The sequence below is a fragment of the Anabas testudineus genome, chromosome 10, assembly GCF_900324465.2.
Source record: "Anabas testudineus chromosome 10, fAnaTes1.2, whole genome shotgun sequence".
Lineage (NCBI taxonomy): Eukaryota > Metazoa > Chordata > Actinopteri > Anabantiformes > Anabantidae > Anabas > Anabas testudineus.
In genome coordinates, this window is record NC_046619.1 from 14,217,244 (window position 1) to 14,235,113 (window position 17,870).

At 40.6% G+C, this 17,870-nt stretch overlaps 1 protein-coding gene across 1 annotated transcript; it reads left to right on the forward strand.

Annotated features, from left to right (window-relative positions):
- Window positions 1-632: 632 nt before the first annotated feature.
- Window positions 633-8,239, forward strand: ubl3b (ubiquitin-like 3b). Its single transcript, XM_026358281.1, has 6 exons — window positions 633-790; window positions 1,361-1,473; window positions 4,490-4,598; window positions 4,853-4,939; window positions 5,902-5,979; window positions 6,935-8,239. The coding sequence occupies exons 2-6, from the start codon at window positions 1,447-1,449 to the stop codon at window positions 6,985-6,987; spliced, it is 354 nt and encodes a 117-aa protein (XP_026214066.1). The 5' UTR covers window positions 633-790; window positions 1,361-1,446; the 3' UTR covers window positions 6,988-8,239.
- Window positions 8,240-17,870: the final 9,631 nt, after the last annotated feature.

Below are 17,870 nucleotides of genomic sequence, written 5' to 3' on the forward strand. Positions count from 1 at the left end.
CTAAAAACTGTGTCCCTCACCTTAAACACGAGGCAGACCCCTATTCATCCAGGGATCCAGCTGGGAAAAGGTTTTGTTTGTAGTTGCTCTGTCCACACATCTGTTGATCTGGTGTAGGAGAAGAAGTTGATGCTTGTGTGGGAATCCGTGTTGGTTATGTAGTGTACTGCAGTTGACCGCATAGTTTTTTAAGTGAGCATAAATGTTTAAATATCACATACTAATAAATGTAATGTTAATGTCATGACTTTATGTTATTTAATATAGTTAAGTGTTGGATATTGTTGAAGTTTACCACTGAATAATTATAGGCTAGATTAAATCAGTATAGTCTAACTTAGACTGTACAGATATACGGGCAGCCTGTATCTTTATTTTATTTAACTTTTAACCCTAACCCTAACCTAGATAGGGGACTAAAACATGTCCCTATGAAAAGTATAAAGCTGAAAAATTCATGTAAAATATCTGGATTGTAGGCTACAGTAGGGATTTCCTCACAGGTATATAAACTGTCTAAATAGACATATTTAGACGTATTTCACGGAGTGTAAACTTTTTTTGATATTTTTAATATCAGTGTTAATTTCACTGAGAGATCCTGGACTACAACTCCCAGAAGTGTTTGCGTTTACAACCAGCTGACATCCGGCGTCTTCCCGTCCATTAGCCACCGATACCCACAGTCTACGATATCCATCTACACTCGATATTTTCCCTATGAAAAGCGCTTTCTGCTGATTCGTCAACTCAACTGGATGCGAAATTTCATCATAATCGTCAGATGCAGGTGAGATCGACGCATCACAAAGTAGCGTTTTGCATTTAGTTGGCCTTCAGATAGCCAGCGATAGCAGGCTCGGCACAAGCTAACACAGCAGCTAATGCTAACGTTAGCGTAGCCTTCTCTGTTTACAGGGCTCAGTGTCGTCATCTGTCAGGACGAAACTCGATGTGTGATACATTTTGTTGGTATTTTACGGCATCGTACGTCTTATTGCCACAAGACAGCGAGTCCGATTTGATGGTCGAATCAAGCTAATAACGGAAACATTAGCCCGCTAACTTAACGCTAGGTGTTCACCTGATAAGATTGAGCTAAGCTACTTAGCTCGTCGCTGCCGTAGCCTAACCTAATCTAACCTAACAAGCTGAGTTTATTATTTTTAATAAGCTGAACCGCACACCGTGCTCACTACTTATACGATAGGTAATACATAATCATTGACACGCAGGTTTGACGTTTGCTTGGTAATGATACGCTGACATGCTAGCTCGCTGGATAATGGATTATGTGCATTGCAGTTTTGGTGCCAGGATGTGGGAAGCAGCCTCACACTGTTTGTGTTGTTTGTTTCAGGGCTCTGGCCCCGTCTCCAGCAGCTGAAGCACGCCAGTCCTGTTCTCTCTGCTCTACATCCACACGGCCTTCCTCCTCACTGAGTCATGACCACCCAGAAGGATCTTGATATGGTGAGTGAGGGTCTGTGACCTTTTATACTAGAATCAACACAGATCCAGGTTTTGTTTTCTGCACATGTAACACTTATGACATGACCTGACCTATTGCTGCTGCTTCACGATGTGTTGTTGATTTTTTTTTATTGTTATTGATTACATTCGTGATAACATTTAATAAACATTTTCCAAAGTTAAAGAGGGGGGTGGCCATGGATTAGCCAGCGTCCACAAATACTTAGCTGGGACAGTGACTGCTGTTCCTGTGAGCACCATCTGTCTAATCTGAGTTAAAACGTTGCCCTACTTTCCTTTCAAGGTTTAGACTCCAATTGATTGTACCCTCTTACTAAGTGCCCCCTCTTGTCCCTTCCATCCACATGAATAGACAACACTAATTTAGAGACGGATCAAAGGTTATAAAAGGTTTCCTGTTAAGAACGATACTTGATAACTGACTTTCTAACCTTCATTGTAGAGTAATATTTTACGTAGGAAACTTTTCAAAGGTTTGCATTTTTGAGTATTATTGAGTTTTGGGCAACAAAACAAGATATTTGCGACTGCGTTGTACAAGGCACTGAAGCTGTTACAGCTGAAAGTCATTTCAAATTTTCCAGTGTGGATATTTTTTAGTTTTTGTACATAAGTTTTACACCTTTGTATCTGTATCACACTTCCCTCCTTTAATTTGTTAATTAAACTTGTCATATTTTCTTTAATCTAGGACTTGTACATCAGGTGAAAACCCACAGTAGCGGATCATCTATCTCGGCAGCTAGCCTGGGGTATTAGCTTGTAGTTGGTTATGTTTTTAGGAAACTTGACCATGAGTCAAAAATGAATAAGCCTTTGGTGGCTATGTTAACCCTAAAAAAGTAATTTATAGCAATGTTTGCTGGATTAAATGTCCTTCTTTGGATTGGAGAAGCTTGAGGACATTTGTGATGCGGGAGGTTACCACGGGTAACCAGGCAGATTTGAATTTGTTTTTAGTTTGTTGGGATGAAAGGGGCAGGGGACAAAGCTTGTAAATGACGACACGGGTATGTAACCCCAAATGGAGGTTATTCAGTTCAGATGGGGGAGGGAGGGCAGAGGACCACCAAGGGAGGATTGTGTATGTAAACAGATCAGTGGGGGTGTCCCTCCCTTACGTCACACCTCACAATTAAGTCTCTTTGTTCTCTTCTTTGCTTTATTTATTTATTTATTACGTTCAACATACACAAAGAGAAATCCAACAGAAACACAAAAAGTCACATACAGTAGCAGGTTTTAAAAAAACATTTCAATAAAACAAGGAAAGAACACACGTCAGTTCTCACCCTTCAAGTAGAAATGTTTCGGGTAGGTTTCTGTGTAATTTTGTGTGGAAGTGTTTTCGATCGACTGTCAGTTTTTATTGTGTTTTTTTTATTCCTAACTTTTCTGGAAATGGGGTTGGTGTGTGATGATAAGTGATAAAAGCCTGATAAACTGATGTTTATCAACCTGGGTGGGTCGCCTTTTATAGACATTTAACTGGGATATAAGTGTTCTCTGTTGAAATATATTTGTGCAGTCGGTGTTCATCAGTGACCAGTGTGTTTACATATGCTGTATTAGTAACCTGGTTACTGGAAAAAAAAAAAAAAAAAACAGATTAGCATTTACGTGACAGATAAATCGCCATTCATCAGGAAAATTCTACCTTTGAAATAAGGTTTCTACTATTTCTACTACTAGTTTGTGTAAACACTCCGTCATCCTCACACTTCCACTTGCTGCTTCGTCACCATCTTCGGGTGACGGGTTGTCATCAGTAGTGATTTACGTATAACTGCTAATTGTGCTTTTTTGTCTCTTACAAATTAAATATAAAACCGCGGTCCAAACACAGTTACAGAAAATTTCACTAGAAATTTTAGATAAAACTAAACAACAGATGAATAAAACCACACCTAATTCCTGAGTATGAAGCAACAACAATTCTTTTTGTTCTTACTTTACACCTTTATTTATTCAGGATAATTTTACTGAGAGGCCACACTTCTTTTTCAGGAACGCCCTGATCACATTCACACAATTACGTACATTAACAAAACTGGAAGCTGCCCACTACAACCACACACTGACCTGTACTACAGTTGTGATTAAGAACCTTGTTCAAAAGTTTGCACCTCATAATTCACGTTGTGACGATATAAAAATCATTTTTCAAACTGTCTTTAATTTACCTCAGTTATAATCAGTTTACTCCCAATAAAAGGATTACATTTTTCAAACTAATTGCAAAATGTATATACTAATTCAATTAAGCAGTTTACTGCATAAGTGCATAATTTACCTAGAATTTCTCTTAGACCTTTTTATTAATTGCATCTATTCATTTTTAAGTCTATAATGTTGTTCCTTTGTTTCTTGAATGCTAAATAAGAGTTTTTGTGATCTATTCTTAAACACTACACACAGGGGTTGTATGTCCGATCCTACATTAATCTTTTAGTGTTTGTTATTTGTTGTTTTTTTTATAACAGACGGGTATTATATAGTTGTCCAGATTATAACATTTGGGGGGAAGCCTCACCGCCCTACCCACATGCACAGTCCCTGTTGGGGCTACGCACTGCCCATGTAAATTTAATAACACGGCCCAGAGCTGTCTGGGACACCTGGGGTTATCGCATTAGGCTGACAGCCCAGTGAGGAGCTCAGAACACGCGGGAACTAAAGGGCCAGTGTTCTCCCGCTCAGCCCCACCCTTATCTGTTGTTGTCTCCAGCAACAGGGGCTCACTTCAGTGTAAGCCCTCCATGAATGAAGGCGTCCGGTCGAATGGTGGGGACCTGGTGTGAATAAATCTAATTAGACAGGAATGCCCGTCTCTTCACAGCCTTCTGAAGGTCACCTCATGTCTGAAGAGGTTAGAGGAAGTGAGAGGATTCCTCTGCCACTAATTAAGAAGAATTTTAAGGGAAGTTTGGTGTTGTGCTTTTGCTGTCGCCACGTTGCTATGGACTAAAAGGGACCTGTTTTTGTTTTGTTTTAGGTGCACCTCCGCCTTATCCTGGTCAGTGGGAAAACACAAGACTTCACTTTTTCCCCAAATGACTCGGCCACAGACATCGCCAAGCATGTATTTGACAACTGGCCTGCAGGTACAAGTTTCAGTTTTCTGTATTCTTCCTTTCCACATTGTTAATAACAGTATTATGGTGAAGAATAGTGAATGTATCTGTTGATTAAAAGTTTAAATTTAACTTGTTTTATCTCTGTATTTATTACATTATTATTGTATCGGGCTACACAGTGTGGCATTGTTGTCATCCTCTCTAATATAAGAGTATAAATGTCTAGTTGGGATTTACTATCATGTGGTTTTAAGCGATGCACTTTCTCTGCTCTCTATCAGGATGGGAGGAGGAGACGGTGAGCAGTCCCAGTATACTGCGCCTCATTTTCCAGGGACGCTTCCTTCACGGCAACGTTACCCTGGGAGGTACGATCATGTCTTAATAAAGACACCTTCACAAAATAATTCAAGTTTCTCTCACTGACAGCTTTCACACCAGGTGACCTACATATGGAATTCATCTTTTTAATAAAGCCAGCAGATGTGGCTGAAAGACATTATTTGTCAAACTGTTATTTCCAAATACTGTGACACTGTCAGAGATGTTGACTTATTTGCTTCATACTGTGATATTTAATTCACTCCAGAAGATTCAAACCACTTGTTTTTTCAGAGACAATTCATTACATTTAGTAATCGAGACTCGGGCAACTAAACTAAAAGAAGCACAAAAGATAAAAGATAAAAACATCACAATGCACCAACACATGCAGCCTACAAACTTCAAACACAGTCGTAAAATCACTTGTCAGTCATATGATGAAATGAACACTTCTGTTGCCGTGGTGACAGGTGTTAGGGGATTCCAGATGTTTCGCTTCACCTCACCATGAGTCAAGCAGCGTAAGCAGCTGATTTGATGATTTAAATCTCGTTAAGCTTTCGAGCTCACAGACTCTCTGTTCTGTACGTGTGCTGCTGGGATTTACTGACCACTAATCAGATCGGTCGGTTCCGGGTGGAGTGAGAGAGTAATTTTATGAAGATGCAAAAAAATGCGCTTTTTCTGCTGCTTGTGTCATTTTTTAGGTGTGTAATGATTTTTCAAATCCATGGTTCAGTTGATACCTCGTCCTTTTGTTGAGTTTCTGTTGTTTGTTGAGTTTGTTTGTGGACTTTACTACACTACTTTTGGATTTGTGTGTTGTGGTTTCTGTCTCAGTTTTATACCCTTAATTATTTCACTCTTTTTATTTAAAATTAATGAATATAAACAAACCAAATATCCTGAATGAAGCCTGTCACTCAAACTGCATGGACACTGCGTGGTAGGTGTAAAACTAAAAGTAGATTTTCCCAGAATCATCACGTGTTCTGTGTTTTTAAAGCTCTGAAGCTGCCACCGGGCCGAACGACCGTCATGCACCTGGTGGCCAGGGAGACGCTTCCAGAGCCCAACTCTCACGGTGAGCATTGTTTCTTTGGCTCCTTTGCTCAGTAGAAGTAGAGACAGTTTCTTTTTTTAGTCAGAGAACTGGAAAACACGTTTGACTGTGTATCTGCTGCATTAACTGGGTTCAGGATACAGCACTTTGAGGACAGGAAACACTTTTATGCTCAAGTGTTTCTTTTTTAGCTCGTCATCTGTCACAGTTGTTTTTCCTGACTGATTTTCTCTCTGGTTCATTGCAGCGGTAAAGGCACCAAGAGACGCTACAAACTGGTTTTTACTTGACATAAATTTATTTCCTCTGTGTCAGCAAAACACGTTACACCAGCTCTTAGAAATTCATGCAGGTTAAACTGGACTGAACAAACCCTTTTATTGCTGACTAATCCTGAAAAAGTCACTGTTGACGTGTAAACACTCACCAGCTTAGCAACAAAGAGACTGCAAACGATCCATAATGCAGCGTAGACATGTTACACTGGTGCTCTAACCGGTCACACGATTGTCTCATCCTCGAATATAAGCTTCTGGTCACATTACAAACGGAATTGGTCCAAACAGATCGGGGCCACTTGCATATCTACATTCTTCATAATGATCTGTTCAACAGCTTTCACATTAGGAATCTAGTCCTTTCCCTTCTCTCCACATTAACATAGTGTCGTCATTTTGTGTCGACACTTCACGGGACACGAAGAACTTTACAGTCTGTTTGTTTAATCCCTAAACTTGTTTAAAACAGGATTTAAAATAAATAATGAAATAAAAAATCTGTGAGAGTTCACCAGTAAACAAGAAGAGTGAAGAACAGGCTTTGTCGCTCTACACGGCTTTGATAGTTTTACTGTGTTTTACACTTGAAAAGACAGGAATCGACTTAATGATCAGATCAGTGTAAAGGTTCTGTAGAGTGATTTGTGTTTTCTCCTGGTTATTTTTGTCCTCATGTCTTTGTTGTCCTGTTTTTATAGGTCAAAGGAACAGAGAAAAAACCACAGAGAGCAACTGCTGCCTCCTCTTGTAAAGCAACAGAAAAACAAACCCCACCCCAACTTCTCCAACACACATAACACACACATGTAAACATGCATACACGCTGTTCTCTCCTGCTCGCCATCCTGTCGGCTGTGGATCTGGAATAAATCAGGAAGTCTGGTTAGGGCTGTTACCTGCTTTGGTTGAACTCTTGTCCAATCTAAGGCTATTTTTCGTGCCAATATTATTCACCTTTTGCCCCCAAACCTTTTCGCTATCAGCAGAATCAGCTGTTAGTCTTTTTGTTTGTCTCAATCCTGACGTTAAACATCACCTTCTCTCCTTCGTGGACATGTTCTCTGCTGGACAGGTTTTACAGAGCTGTCAAACACACCAGGAACTCGTCGTTCTTCATGAACACAGAAGTGCTATAAAGGATTTGTGGACCCTTCCCTACTAGTCACATGGACGTTTCCCCAGGTGTTACTGAATGGTGTTAACCCTCTCATTGCACTTAACCAGTTTGTTAATGCACAAGTGTTTATTGTGTCACCCTCTCTTCGCTCATTGCTTTTTTTAATTCACCAGAGGAGCAGACCTTCATTCCCCATGTGTAGACAACATGCCATGCTCCTCGCAGACTGTTCCTGCCTCTTATTAACTGAACCGTTCAGTTTATATCAGCACCTGTGGCGTTTGTGCCATTAGCTGGATAACGGACCAGTGGAGACGAGACTCTTAGTAGAAGGAGCTGCACAAACACCTGAGGAACCTACAGGTGTAGAGAAACGGCAACAAGCTCCCAGCGAGGCTGGAAAGAAGGAGTCGGATGGATTTGTGTGCCTCCAGGTGTCGTGTTCACACCTCTGGTGGTGATTTTATTGACTAGACTGTTGCTGCTCCCTCATAACGGGGAGAGACACGGCGGGCCAGTTAAACGCAGATAGAAGAAGCGGTAGAACATGATGGGAAGGCGTGTTGTTGGCGTGAGATCCTCTTCTACTGGACACTGGAGAGGAGGCAAGGGGAGAGTGTCCCACTCAGAAGAGTAACGTTAAAAAGGAAAATGTTGATGGTGTTTCACCTCCTTTTCATTTGGATGCTGTCTTCTTGTTTGCCTTTTATCGTGGAATTCAGTAATATCATTAATATTGAAATTTAAATATCAATTTTTATCTTGTGTATAGGTATTTGTTGAATTTTAGTGTGGGTGAGATTGTGTGCGAGTGTGTCTGAGGGTGTGTGATGCACGTGGCATACTGTATGACGACTAGTAAGGGCATGTGCTATTAAAAAAAAACAAACTAAAAAACAAAAGTAAGTGAAGCACTGGGAGTGTTGATGGGCTGCGGTTTCTTCAGAGATGGTCGTAAACCTTTTGATTCCTTCCATTGAGTGTCCTTTGGTTTGTGTTTTTGTCAATCAATGTCACTGCTATAACGTTTAGCTCAGTATGAGTAAATGTAAAAACTAAAATGCAATGTGGTCTACATAAAAGCTTGTATTATAAATTAATAAATCTTTAAATAAGTCGTCTTCTTTGGATTCACATTACTATTTCTCTGTGGCAACAGGAGCAGCTCCATCTCATGTAGCATGGGTGCCACCTGAACCCTGTTGGGCAGCAGTAGTTAACCTGGAAAGACTTTATTCATCCGCAGGAAAATTTCTTTCACCTTCCCAGGACTTTGACCCTCCTGTGGAAATGCAAATCACAGTTCCCTTAAGTGATTCATTCCTGAGAAAGAAAAGTACCAGAACTTTCCAGGGGAAACTGGCCTGATGTTATATTAACAAGAAGTTGGACACGTGCATCAATAGACTGAGAGAAAGTTATGTATTTGTAGATCCAGTCCTTCTTTTGTTTTGTGGATCTTTCATGTGTTTCTCTCACAAGTGAGACTTAACTGAGTGAAGCTTCTTTCTCTACTGCTCTACTCCTTATTTTAATTTTATTAAGCTTCCATCATACGAAAAATAAAGAGTATATTAGGGTAACTGATTATTTAAGGTCATTAAGGTTTAGTAGGTCCAATATTTTAATATTGCTTTTTTGTAAACGGGGACAAAACCGTATCGTATCTTCATTTACACTCTACACAGTAGTAACTATACACAGTTTAGTGCAGGAAGTAAATCTAAGGTTAGAATTTTCATAACATGCCAATACATTTCCAAACCACATGCATCATTGCACCTTTCTGAGTTTTCCATTTCACACACCTGTTAACCTGGAGTCCTTTTTAGTTTTTAGTTCATCTAGTTCATATATTAACTAATATATGAATATCACAGCTGCAGTACAGTGTGTTGTTAACCTTCTACGACATGTTCGTGTCACTAACACCTTAAAATGTGCACATAGTATCTCAGGTTGGTCCTTTTTCATGTGTTGGCAGTATTTCTGTGTGTGATGTTTCTCTTTTTGCTCATTTTGTGTCTTTAAACTTGAGTTTTTCCTCTTCATATAGAGTTTCTGCCCGTTTGTTGATCTACCCATGTGAGCTAACAGACTTTTAAACTCTTCTGTTGTTTATCTCTAGGTGGCAGTGTTCCTCTGTTACCCTGATGAGTTAAGGTTATGGGCTGATGGAGTGTTTGACATATGCATGTTGATGGAAGTGTATGTTGTGTTTGTTTTGGCTGCAAGTAATACACTGATTGAAGCTGACGCAGCAGCGTAAGTACAGTGAATAATTCACGAACCGCTGTTTCACAGTGTTCCACCATGTCTGTAGTTGTTAACAACATTAAGCTGCCTGAGCTAAAAGGAAGTGCAGTGTGTTTATAGACAGTTTTCCTGTCCCTCCATCAGAATCCGTCACTCTGTTGTTATAACTCGATAAAACTTTGTGTTGAGCTAATTTTCATTCTTCTCTTCTGTTCCTGACATGTAGCTGCAACACGTCCAGGTTTCCAGTTGACACTGGCAGTGCAGCTCAGGAAAAGTGCAGTCAACCCACATCTCTCTCCTCACTCTGACTCTAAAGTCTGCTTTTGTGTTAAAACTTGTTATCATTATGTCTCTTCACATTTTCCATTCCCTCTTATCTGAACTGCTTTTTGCTGCCAGTGGAGTTGGACACAGTTTAGTGCGCAGAACTCGAATCTGTGGACACAGACGTGTGAATCTGACCACAGAGGTGATCAGCAGGGTTTAAATGAGAGTCCAGGGAGGTGATCTGTTGAAAGCCCACCACATACCGTGCTGCTGCTGCTGCTGCAGGATGAATAGCTGTCTGCGGTCGACATGACTCAAAGAGCGCGTGCAGCCAGTTTCTTGGGTGTGCTGTGGTGGGCTGTGGTCCAACCAATATACACTGCTGGTCTGTGTGTCCCGAGAGGGCGGTCTGCACTTTGAGCTGCCTGGCCTCTCTTAGACCTGATCTGCAGGGATTAACTCCCACTTGTTGTAAGAATGTCTGAATATCCTAGAAGTACTGTTACTGAAGTAAAACTGTACTCCAGTACACGCCTTGTGTTTAAAACAGATAATTATAGAAAAAACGTAGCTTATATCAAGACTATTTTGGACATGAGGTGTCATTATGAACACCTCACATTACTGTACTGTGATATAACAATAAAGAATCTGAGTCTGAGGCAATGGGTGCAACTACATCTCAAACAAATATAAGTAATTTAACAGGTTTTAGGTTATTTACTCCTATTTAAACTAAAGCTAAACAGCAAATTAAATCAAACTTTATTCATGTAACCTATTTTCCCCTTGGGTTTATAACATGTACAACATACGTCTTCATACAAACTTCCTTTAATGCAAACCTGATGTTCACTATAGTCAAACAACTGCGGAAAGTTTCATGAGTGCTCGTTTATTTTCGTACTGTACACAGGTAAATGGAAACCAGATCATGGATATAAAAGTAGAAAAACATCTATGAAAATACATTTAAAGTACAACAATTATTTGTAGTATAATTTAATATATAAGTTCTAAACAACCTCTCCTCAGCTTCTCTGTTCAAACACGTATCTTAGTTGGAAAGGATTGATGACCGAATGCCTGAATCAGCAGGGTGTTGTGATAAATGTGTTATTTTCTGTTATGGTATTTAGCTCTAAATCCCTCTTTCCTTTTGCTGCTTCTGACCATTTTCTTATCTGACAGCTCCTCCTGTATTAAAACCAGCTGTGAACACACTCAAAACCAGCACATACAGTAGACTGAAGGCTACCACCGCCTCCCTTCAACCCCCTGGACTCCATTTGGGGTCATGTTTGCATATTTTCTCTGCGTGCAATTTAGTCTTTTAGACTTGTGGAGTAAGTCTTCACTTACATGCACACTTAACACTACTTGTCTGTTTGATTTTGTGAACTCCACATTTGCATCAGCGGTGCCACAATTGATACATGAGCAAAAGCAACAGCGTAGAACATTTTCACCTATGTTTTTCTTGCGTGCGTATGTGTTGGTACGGTTCTACGTTTGTGCACGTTAACATTGCAATGTGCTCGTTTCTCTGAGTCTATTTGTCCACACAAGAGGTCGTCCGGTGTGAGAGGGTTCAGCAGGCCAGTGTGAAAACATACACACTCATGCAGGGGTTGAATTAACCCAGCAGGGTGTTAGCAAATGAGCAGCTTTCATGCTGACTCCAGAAGCTGCTGCTGCCTCTCTTGATCTGCAGACCTCCTTTCTTCTACTAATTGGTAAAACGACACTGGTTTATGTGGCTCGTTGTTTCCGCATGAAGAGATCATAACCAGCAGGACCAGGTGTGTGTAGCGCAGGAAGACGTGCTGCAGCTTTGCTGTATCCATAACTAAGGGCGGTGTTAATCTTTACTTTGGCTGTTTATTTTACCAGATGGTCCCCAGTCCTGTGTGATGGGAAAGAGCCCTGGCTCTTTGCTCAGGAGACGGGGACGGATGGAACGAAACCTTAAGAGCTCATTGAAAAGATCAGAAGTCAAATATTTTTTTGATTTAATAACTTCTCGGAATGAATTTGAGAAATGTCTGTTTGGCTCCATGTTTCCAGATGAAAGGAACCTGGTTCACAGATTACCCCTTTACTATTATTGTGGAGCAGTGGGTGGAAAATACAACACCATTGAAACATTTACCTGTTTTTTGTGAACAAGATATGAAGCTTAGCATTGTGTGATTGATTATCTTTAATTTTTCTCCAACATTATTCAGCAGCACATTTCACTGAATTTCAGTATTTTAAGTAGCACTGTGTAAATCTCATTGATCTAGAAACCTTACATTAACAGACTCACAATGAGTTTGACAGTGTTTGAGGAAAACGCCCATCATTTATCCATTGGCCTCTCTACTTCACAGTATGAGATTTGGCATGAAACAAAATCACATGTGTCTAAAGAACACACCCTCTCTGGTTATATTCAAGAGCATTTTCATGCATTTTGGTTTGACCATGTTCACATTACACCAGTGTTTATACCCCGTCCCTTCATTTCAGGGCACCACAGTGTTTTGGGTAAATTGAAGTAGTTCTGCATTGTGTTGCAAATATACTTTGCAGGGAAGCAGAAGCTTGAAGTCTGAGTCCAGAGGGAAAAGGGTGACTGATAGACGGAACTGTAGGTGGAACAGAAACAGTATTTACACAAATACACATTTTGTCTAAGTTTATCAAAATCACAAACTCATCAGACCTCTGTAGACTGTGGTGTGATGAGAGGGAGCTGTCTTTGGTAGTGATGTGGTGTTGGTGGTGCAGCAGATATTGTCCTGAGAACCACAGCATAATGTTTGATTACATCTCTGCTTTCTCAGCATTAATACGAAGCAACAACAACATCAGCAGCCTGCGGCATCTCTTTGCTTCTGGCTTTGTGAGTTTTTCTGCTGCTTGTTGTGTCACTATGAAAGACAGTTGAATTGGATAAGAAACACTGTTAATGTTAGGCGGCTCTGAGCCATCCATCGGTCTGACTTGGTGGGAAAGGGGTAAACATGCTTGAGCAGAGCTTACTTCTGAAGTCAACCACAATCTCTTTTGTTTTTCCTACACAGAGGGAAAGATTGTGATCCTTGCACGTCTTGGCAAGTTGATCCACCTTCGCCCTGTAGGACGTCTCATCATTTTTGCTAATGAGACCCATCACTGTTGTGTCATCAGTAAACTTGTACTTAGTAATTACACAGTAAAATACAGGCTGCGATGTGAAGCTAAACAACAAATAATTATCCAAGTCAAGCTCAACATGGGGCCAGAAGGTCAAAGGTGACAGAGACAGAATGGTGTGTAATGATTAACACTTGCGAATTTACTATGCAAGCGTCTTTTTTTTGTTTTCCTTTTTAAACAAACACTTTCTGTACATCTTGGCTCGGGAAACTGTTTAATCAGATCAAGTGGTCACTTGATGGTGCAGTACTGGCTTCTCCCCAAACTTTCCTCCTCAGGTTTCACTTAAAATTGTAAAACACAAACACATTATCGAGCAAAACATACTAAACTCATTACACACAGAACTGAGCCCAAAGGCAGTGAATCAGCCCAGAATCGCTCAGACTCAGTTTCTCTTTCTTAATACTGATCTGCTTTGTTTATGTACCTGTGATGATATAACGACTTGCTGCAGTTCGTATTTATTTAACTGCAGTCATTAACTGATTTATTTGCTTCAACACGTGATCAGTTCTTTTTATTTTATTTTATTTGCTACATCCACGATCAAGGTCACGATTCATGTTCAGGTGTTTCAGATTTCTCCATTTTCACGCTCCCACACCCGCTCTGATCTGATCGCTCTCCAGACATCATTAAAGAGAATACATTTCTTTATCTCCGGATCTAGTTGTTGAATTTTTTTCACGTGTTCACGTTGTGTGTGATTATTGCTCAGTGACACCAGATGCTGACCCAGGGCTCTGCGCTGCACTGAATGTCTGAGAAGAATGTGGACACGTCTTCTCCCTTCCGATTCCTTTGTGAAGAAGAACTTTTTTCTCTTAAAAACACATCGAGACACATAACGTCTGCCACTTTCTATCACCATAACCACATGCAGCTTTCTTCCAAACAACTGACTTTCGTTTTTGTAAATCGGTGCTGAGTGTTTGTAGTGGTTTCTACAATATCTGCAAATACTGCTCCTCTTTCCACGTTTCTAGGTGCCCTTTATTGGACTTGTTGCTGTGTGTATGTTGTTCATTAAGACATCAAAATGCTTCACAGTTCATTGCTCCTTTTACACTGCCTGCTGGAGCTGGAGCTGTAATTCCAGTTAGTGAGGGATCAGATGGAGGTCACTGTTGGCCTGTGGGGGTTGCAGCGCACCACAAGTCCACCGAGCCTCCCTGGACTACATTACAGTTTTTATCCTCACTAATGGGATCTCTTGGTGGGGAATACCAAAGGGTGATGGGGATTAAGATACCTGGCCTCGCTCCCACACGCCGTTACTATGTCGGGCGCAGCAAATGTGCTGCACATGCTGCTGCAGCGACCTTTACATCTCTGCACAGACCAAGAAACCCCAAATCTGAGTTTGGAGGTTTGATTATTATGTGTGTGTCAGGGATCTGTCCTCTAGTCAGCGTCTCTTCGCACAGTTGCTGCATTTTTGCTTGTTTACAACTTGACCCCGTAGAATCTGACACTGTGTATAAATCAGGTGATGGAGAGCTTGGATACGCTCGAGCTGAAGTGACATTGTTGGATGTGTTTTGGAGTTTCCCAGCCAAACTAGGAGAACGGGAAAAGAGTGAGAAAACCTTAACTTGGATGAGGAATAAAGAGTTGAGGGTGGAATAAGTCCCACGTCTCTTTGTGAAGGCCTCACAAAGAGAAGAAGACGTTGTGAAGGAGAAGGTTGGCTGAGAAATTAAAAGATTTTATAGCAGAAAATAAAGCGTAGGCCTTTGAAGCTGATCTCTGTACTCACTTCTGTGCTTGAAACCGTCTCATGCTTGGTCACTGCGTGAGTCACGACTTAACACTCCATCTGTCTGTCACATGGCGTCTGGGGGCGACTTTAAAAACAACAACACTGCTGCATGAAATCAACTCCACCACCACCATGTCTTCTCCTCTCTCCGAGGAAGTTGTTTTGTGTTTCCCTGTGTGTTACAGACAACTTAAACAGACAGATGTAGTTAGCTATACTCTGACATGTAAGCCATGCATTTTCTCCCATGTTAAACCTCGCCTGAGGTCTGCAGTCGTGCATGGTCGCACAGATCCTCGGGCTCACACCTCCCTGCAGCAGCTGCGGTGCTGAGAGCAGCAACAAGGAAAGGTCAGGTGAAGTCCATTGTTATAGAGCTGTCAGGTCTCTGATTTATGAGCAGCAGGTTCACACTGTTTGTAGTACCCAACATGCTCATTGTTTCCATATTTTTGTTTTATATACAGGAAGAAACAGAGTTGATTTAGATGGGAAACAGTCTGTGTCCTGCACAGTCTCCTCTACTCTTGCACCTGGCGCAAATGTAATAAGAGGACACTGCAGCCAACAATGACTTTCATTATCAATTAATGTGCAGATTAACTATTAATCATGTTGTTCTTGTGAACATAGTGTCAATTCTGGGTGTCATTCTCTAAAGTCACTACGTGCCTTGTTTTGTTCAGCTAACAGTCTAAACTCAACAGTGTTTAATTTATCTAAATAAAACAGAGGAAATCAATAAATTATGTCCCTGGACATGTTAAAACCACAAAATGTTTGGTATGTTTTCTTGTAGAATGATGTTGATTATCAAAACAGATGACAAGGGTCTGTCGTTCAAGTAATCGAGTAGTTGTTTCAGCTGGATTTAAAAGTCAGAGAAGCAGGTTTGTCATTTCGCAGTTGCTGGTTTGTGTTGTGTGACATATCCTTGGCACTTATCCCTCAAACTGCTCCAGCGAAACTTATTACTGCCCTTGAGAGCTGACGAATGTGAAAACAGTGGCTGGAAAATAAAACTATCTAGGTCAACCTTTAGGTGTTTTCATCGTTTTTGCATTTGCTCAAAGTGACAAAGATGAAACCATTAGGAGCGCTAATGACAGCAGGTTAAACCTCTGCGGTTTCCAGATATCCTCGGGGTGTTTGTTGTGGGTGACTACAGGGCATCTGGGACTTGGCGGATGAGTGGAGTTTTTTTGGGTTGTGCAGGGGAGTTGGTGAACCGGTGCTCTTTAAGCTGACAGTCATTCAACACCCTGCCAAGTCTCAGTCTCGTAATTCAACAACACCTTTTGCCTTCAAGGTCCCTGCATGAGAGGAAGGAGTGACAGCAACACCGGTACCGTGCACAGAACAGCAGCTTGTAGCTGGTAGAGAGACTTGACATGAGGCACAACATCCAGGAGAAAATATAAACAGACTAAATTAAAGATCTGGAGAGATTTACTAAAAGTAAATGTTTCAACAGGGTACAGTAACACCAGGCTGAGGAGTGTTTTTGACACAGACTGATCTGTATATGCTGTATGTGTGTGTGTTTTAGCTGATGTTGTTTTGCTTTTTGTTGCTAATGGAATTGGCCTTTGCTTCTGGGATGAATTGTGCTCTGAATTGAGCCGTCCATCTTCTGTTGCTCTTCCTGAGGGAGGGAGTTTTGTGATGTTAATATGAGTTTACTTGATTTTACAATATAAACCAATTTGATTTTACTCTGATGGCACTCGCCGAAAACTGCTGTGTAACTAAAACAGACTTGATTAATAACACTTCTATGTCACTGCACCAAAGGAAGTGAGGTCAGCAAAACAAGATTTCAGCTGGTACTTAGTGGTTATAAAAGCCAGTTCATGGTTTCTGTTTGCCCGTGGACAGACACATTCCACATATGCGCACTACAAAACATAATGTCGACCTCAGACGGCAAGAAGAACAGCTCTGCTGTTTAATTTAACCACATGAAAAAGTAAAACAAATAAAATCATATGTGTAACCTCTAATAGAAACAGTACATGTCTACAAGGGTCCAGTACGTGTGTCTGGTAAATGCAAGTCTGTGGACTTTATGGACAAGGTCTACCTACATCCTTGCACACCTGGATAGAATATAACATTTGCATCATGCACATACTTGCAGACCATAAGGCATAAATTGGCTTTTGGGGTTTGTGGTTATGTTGAAAGTTGTTTCAAGTTGTTTTTCCTCATTGGACATTTGCACATTAAAACCTTCTTTTGAATGTTGTTAAACTTTGTTGTATACTAACTCTAGGATAATTGATTCATCAATATCATGATGTTATTAAGAAAGTTTATTGATTAATTATTGAGAATGAGTTTTCTAATTACCACAATATGCATTTAAGATTAATTTTCTAAACATCAAAATTACCCGTGTTTTATTATTATTATGAATAACAGGGGACAAAACTCCTCACAGGTGGTTTTTAATTACAATTTACCATATTTGTTTATATTATTATTATAACATGGGTCAGACAAAGGACCATAATTGATGATATTGAATCATGTTCTTCCTTGTGCACATGGGAGCTCATGTATGCTAAGAAAAGCAAAAAGGGCTCTGCCTTCACAGAACCACAGGGACCTGTTAGTTGTGGTCACTGAAAACAGTTTAAATTCTGTGAATACAGCTTTATATTATACATGAATAAAAAAAACTGCAGACACATCAATAGGTGGAGGGATAAAGAGCTAAACCTTGTGTAAATGTATCTCAGAGTACTTAATGTCCAAGAGTCAGGGGGAGCAGGTCTTGGCTGAGTAATGGGTTTACTAATCTGGATCTAGATGGGAGTTGAACGTGAGGACACACAGCTGCAGCCCAGCCTTGTCTGTACTGAGATCAGACTTTGGCCACCTTGGTTGCCTCATGTGCCGCTCTCTCTCTCTCTCTGTCTCTCTCTCTTTCTTTGTGCAGGATTCCTCCCTTTTTCTATCTTTCCATCTTTTCTGATAATCTGGTGGAGGAAAATGGGTCAGGTGTAGAGGACTGACTGATTTATAAAATGTTTTG

Bases quoted from the DNA above. Each gene is read 5' to 3' on its own strand.
- ubl3b (XM_026358281.1), top strand. From the start codon at position 1,447: ATGACCACCCAGAAGGATCTTGATATG. The intron at 4,940-5,901 runs GTACGATCATGT...GTGTTTTTAAAG, and splicing joins CGGCAACGTTACCCTGGGAG to CTCTGAAGCTGCCACCGGGC. The intron at 5,980-6,934 runs GTGAGCATTGTT...CTGTTTTTATAG, and splicing joins TCCAGAGCCCAACTCTCACG to GTCAAAGGAACAGAGAAAAA.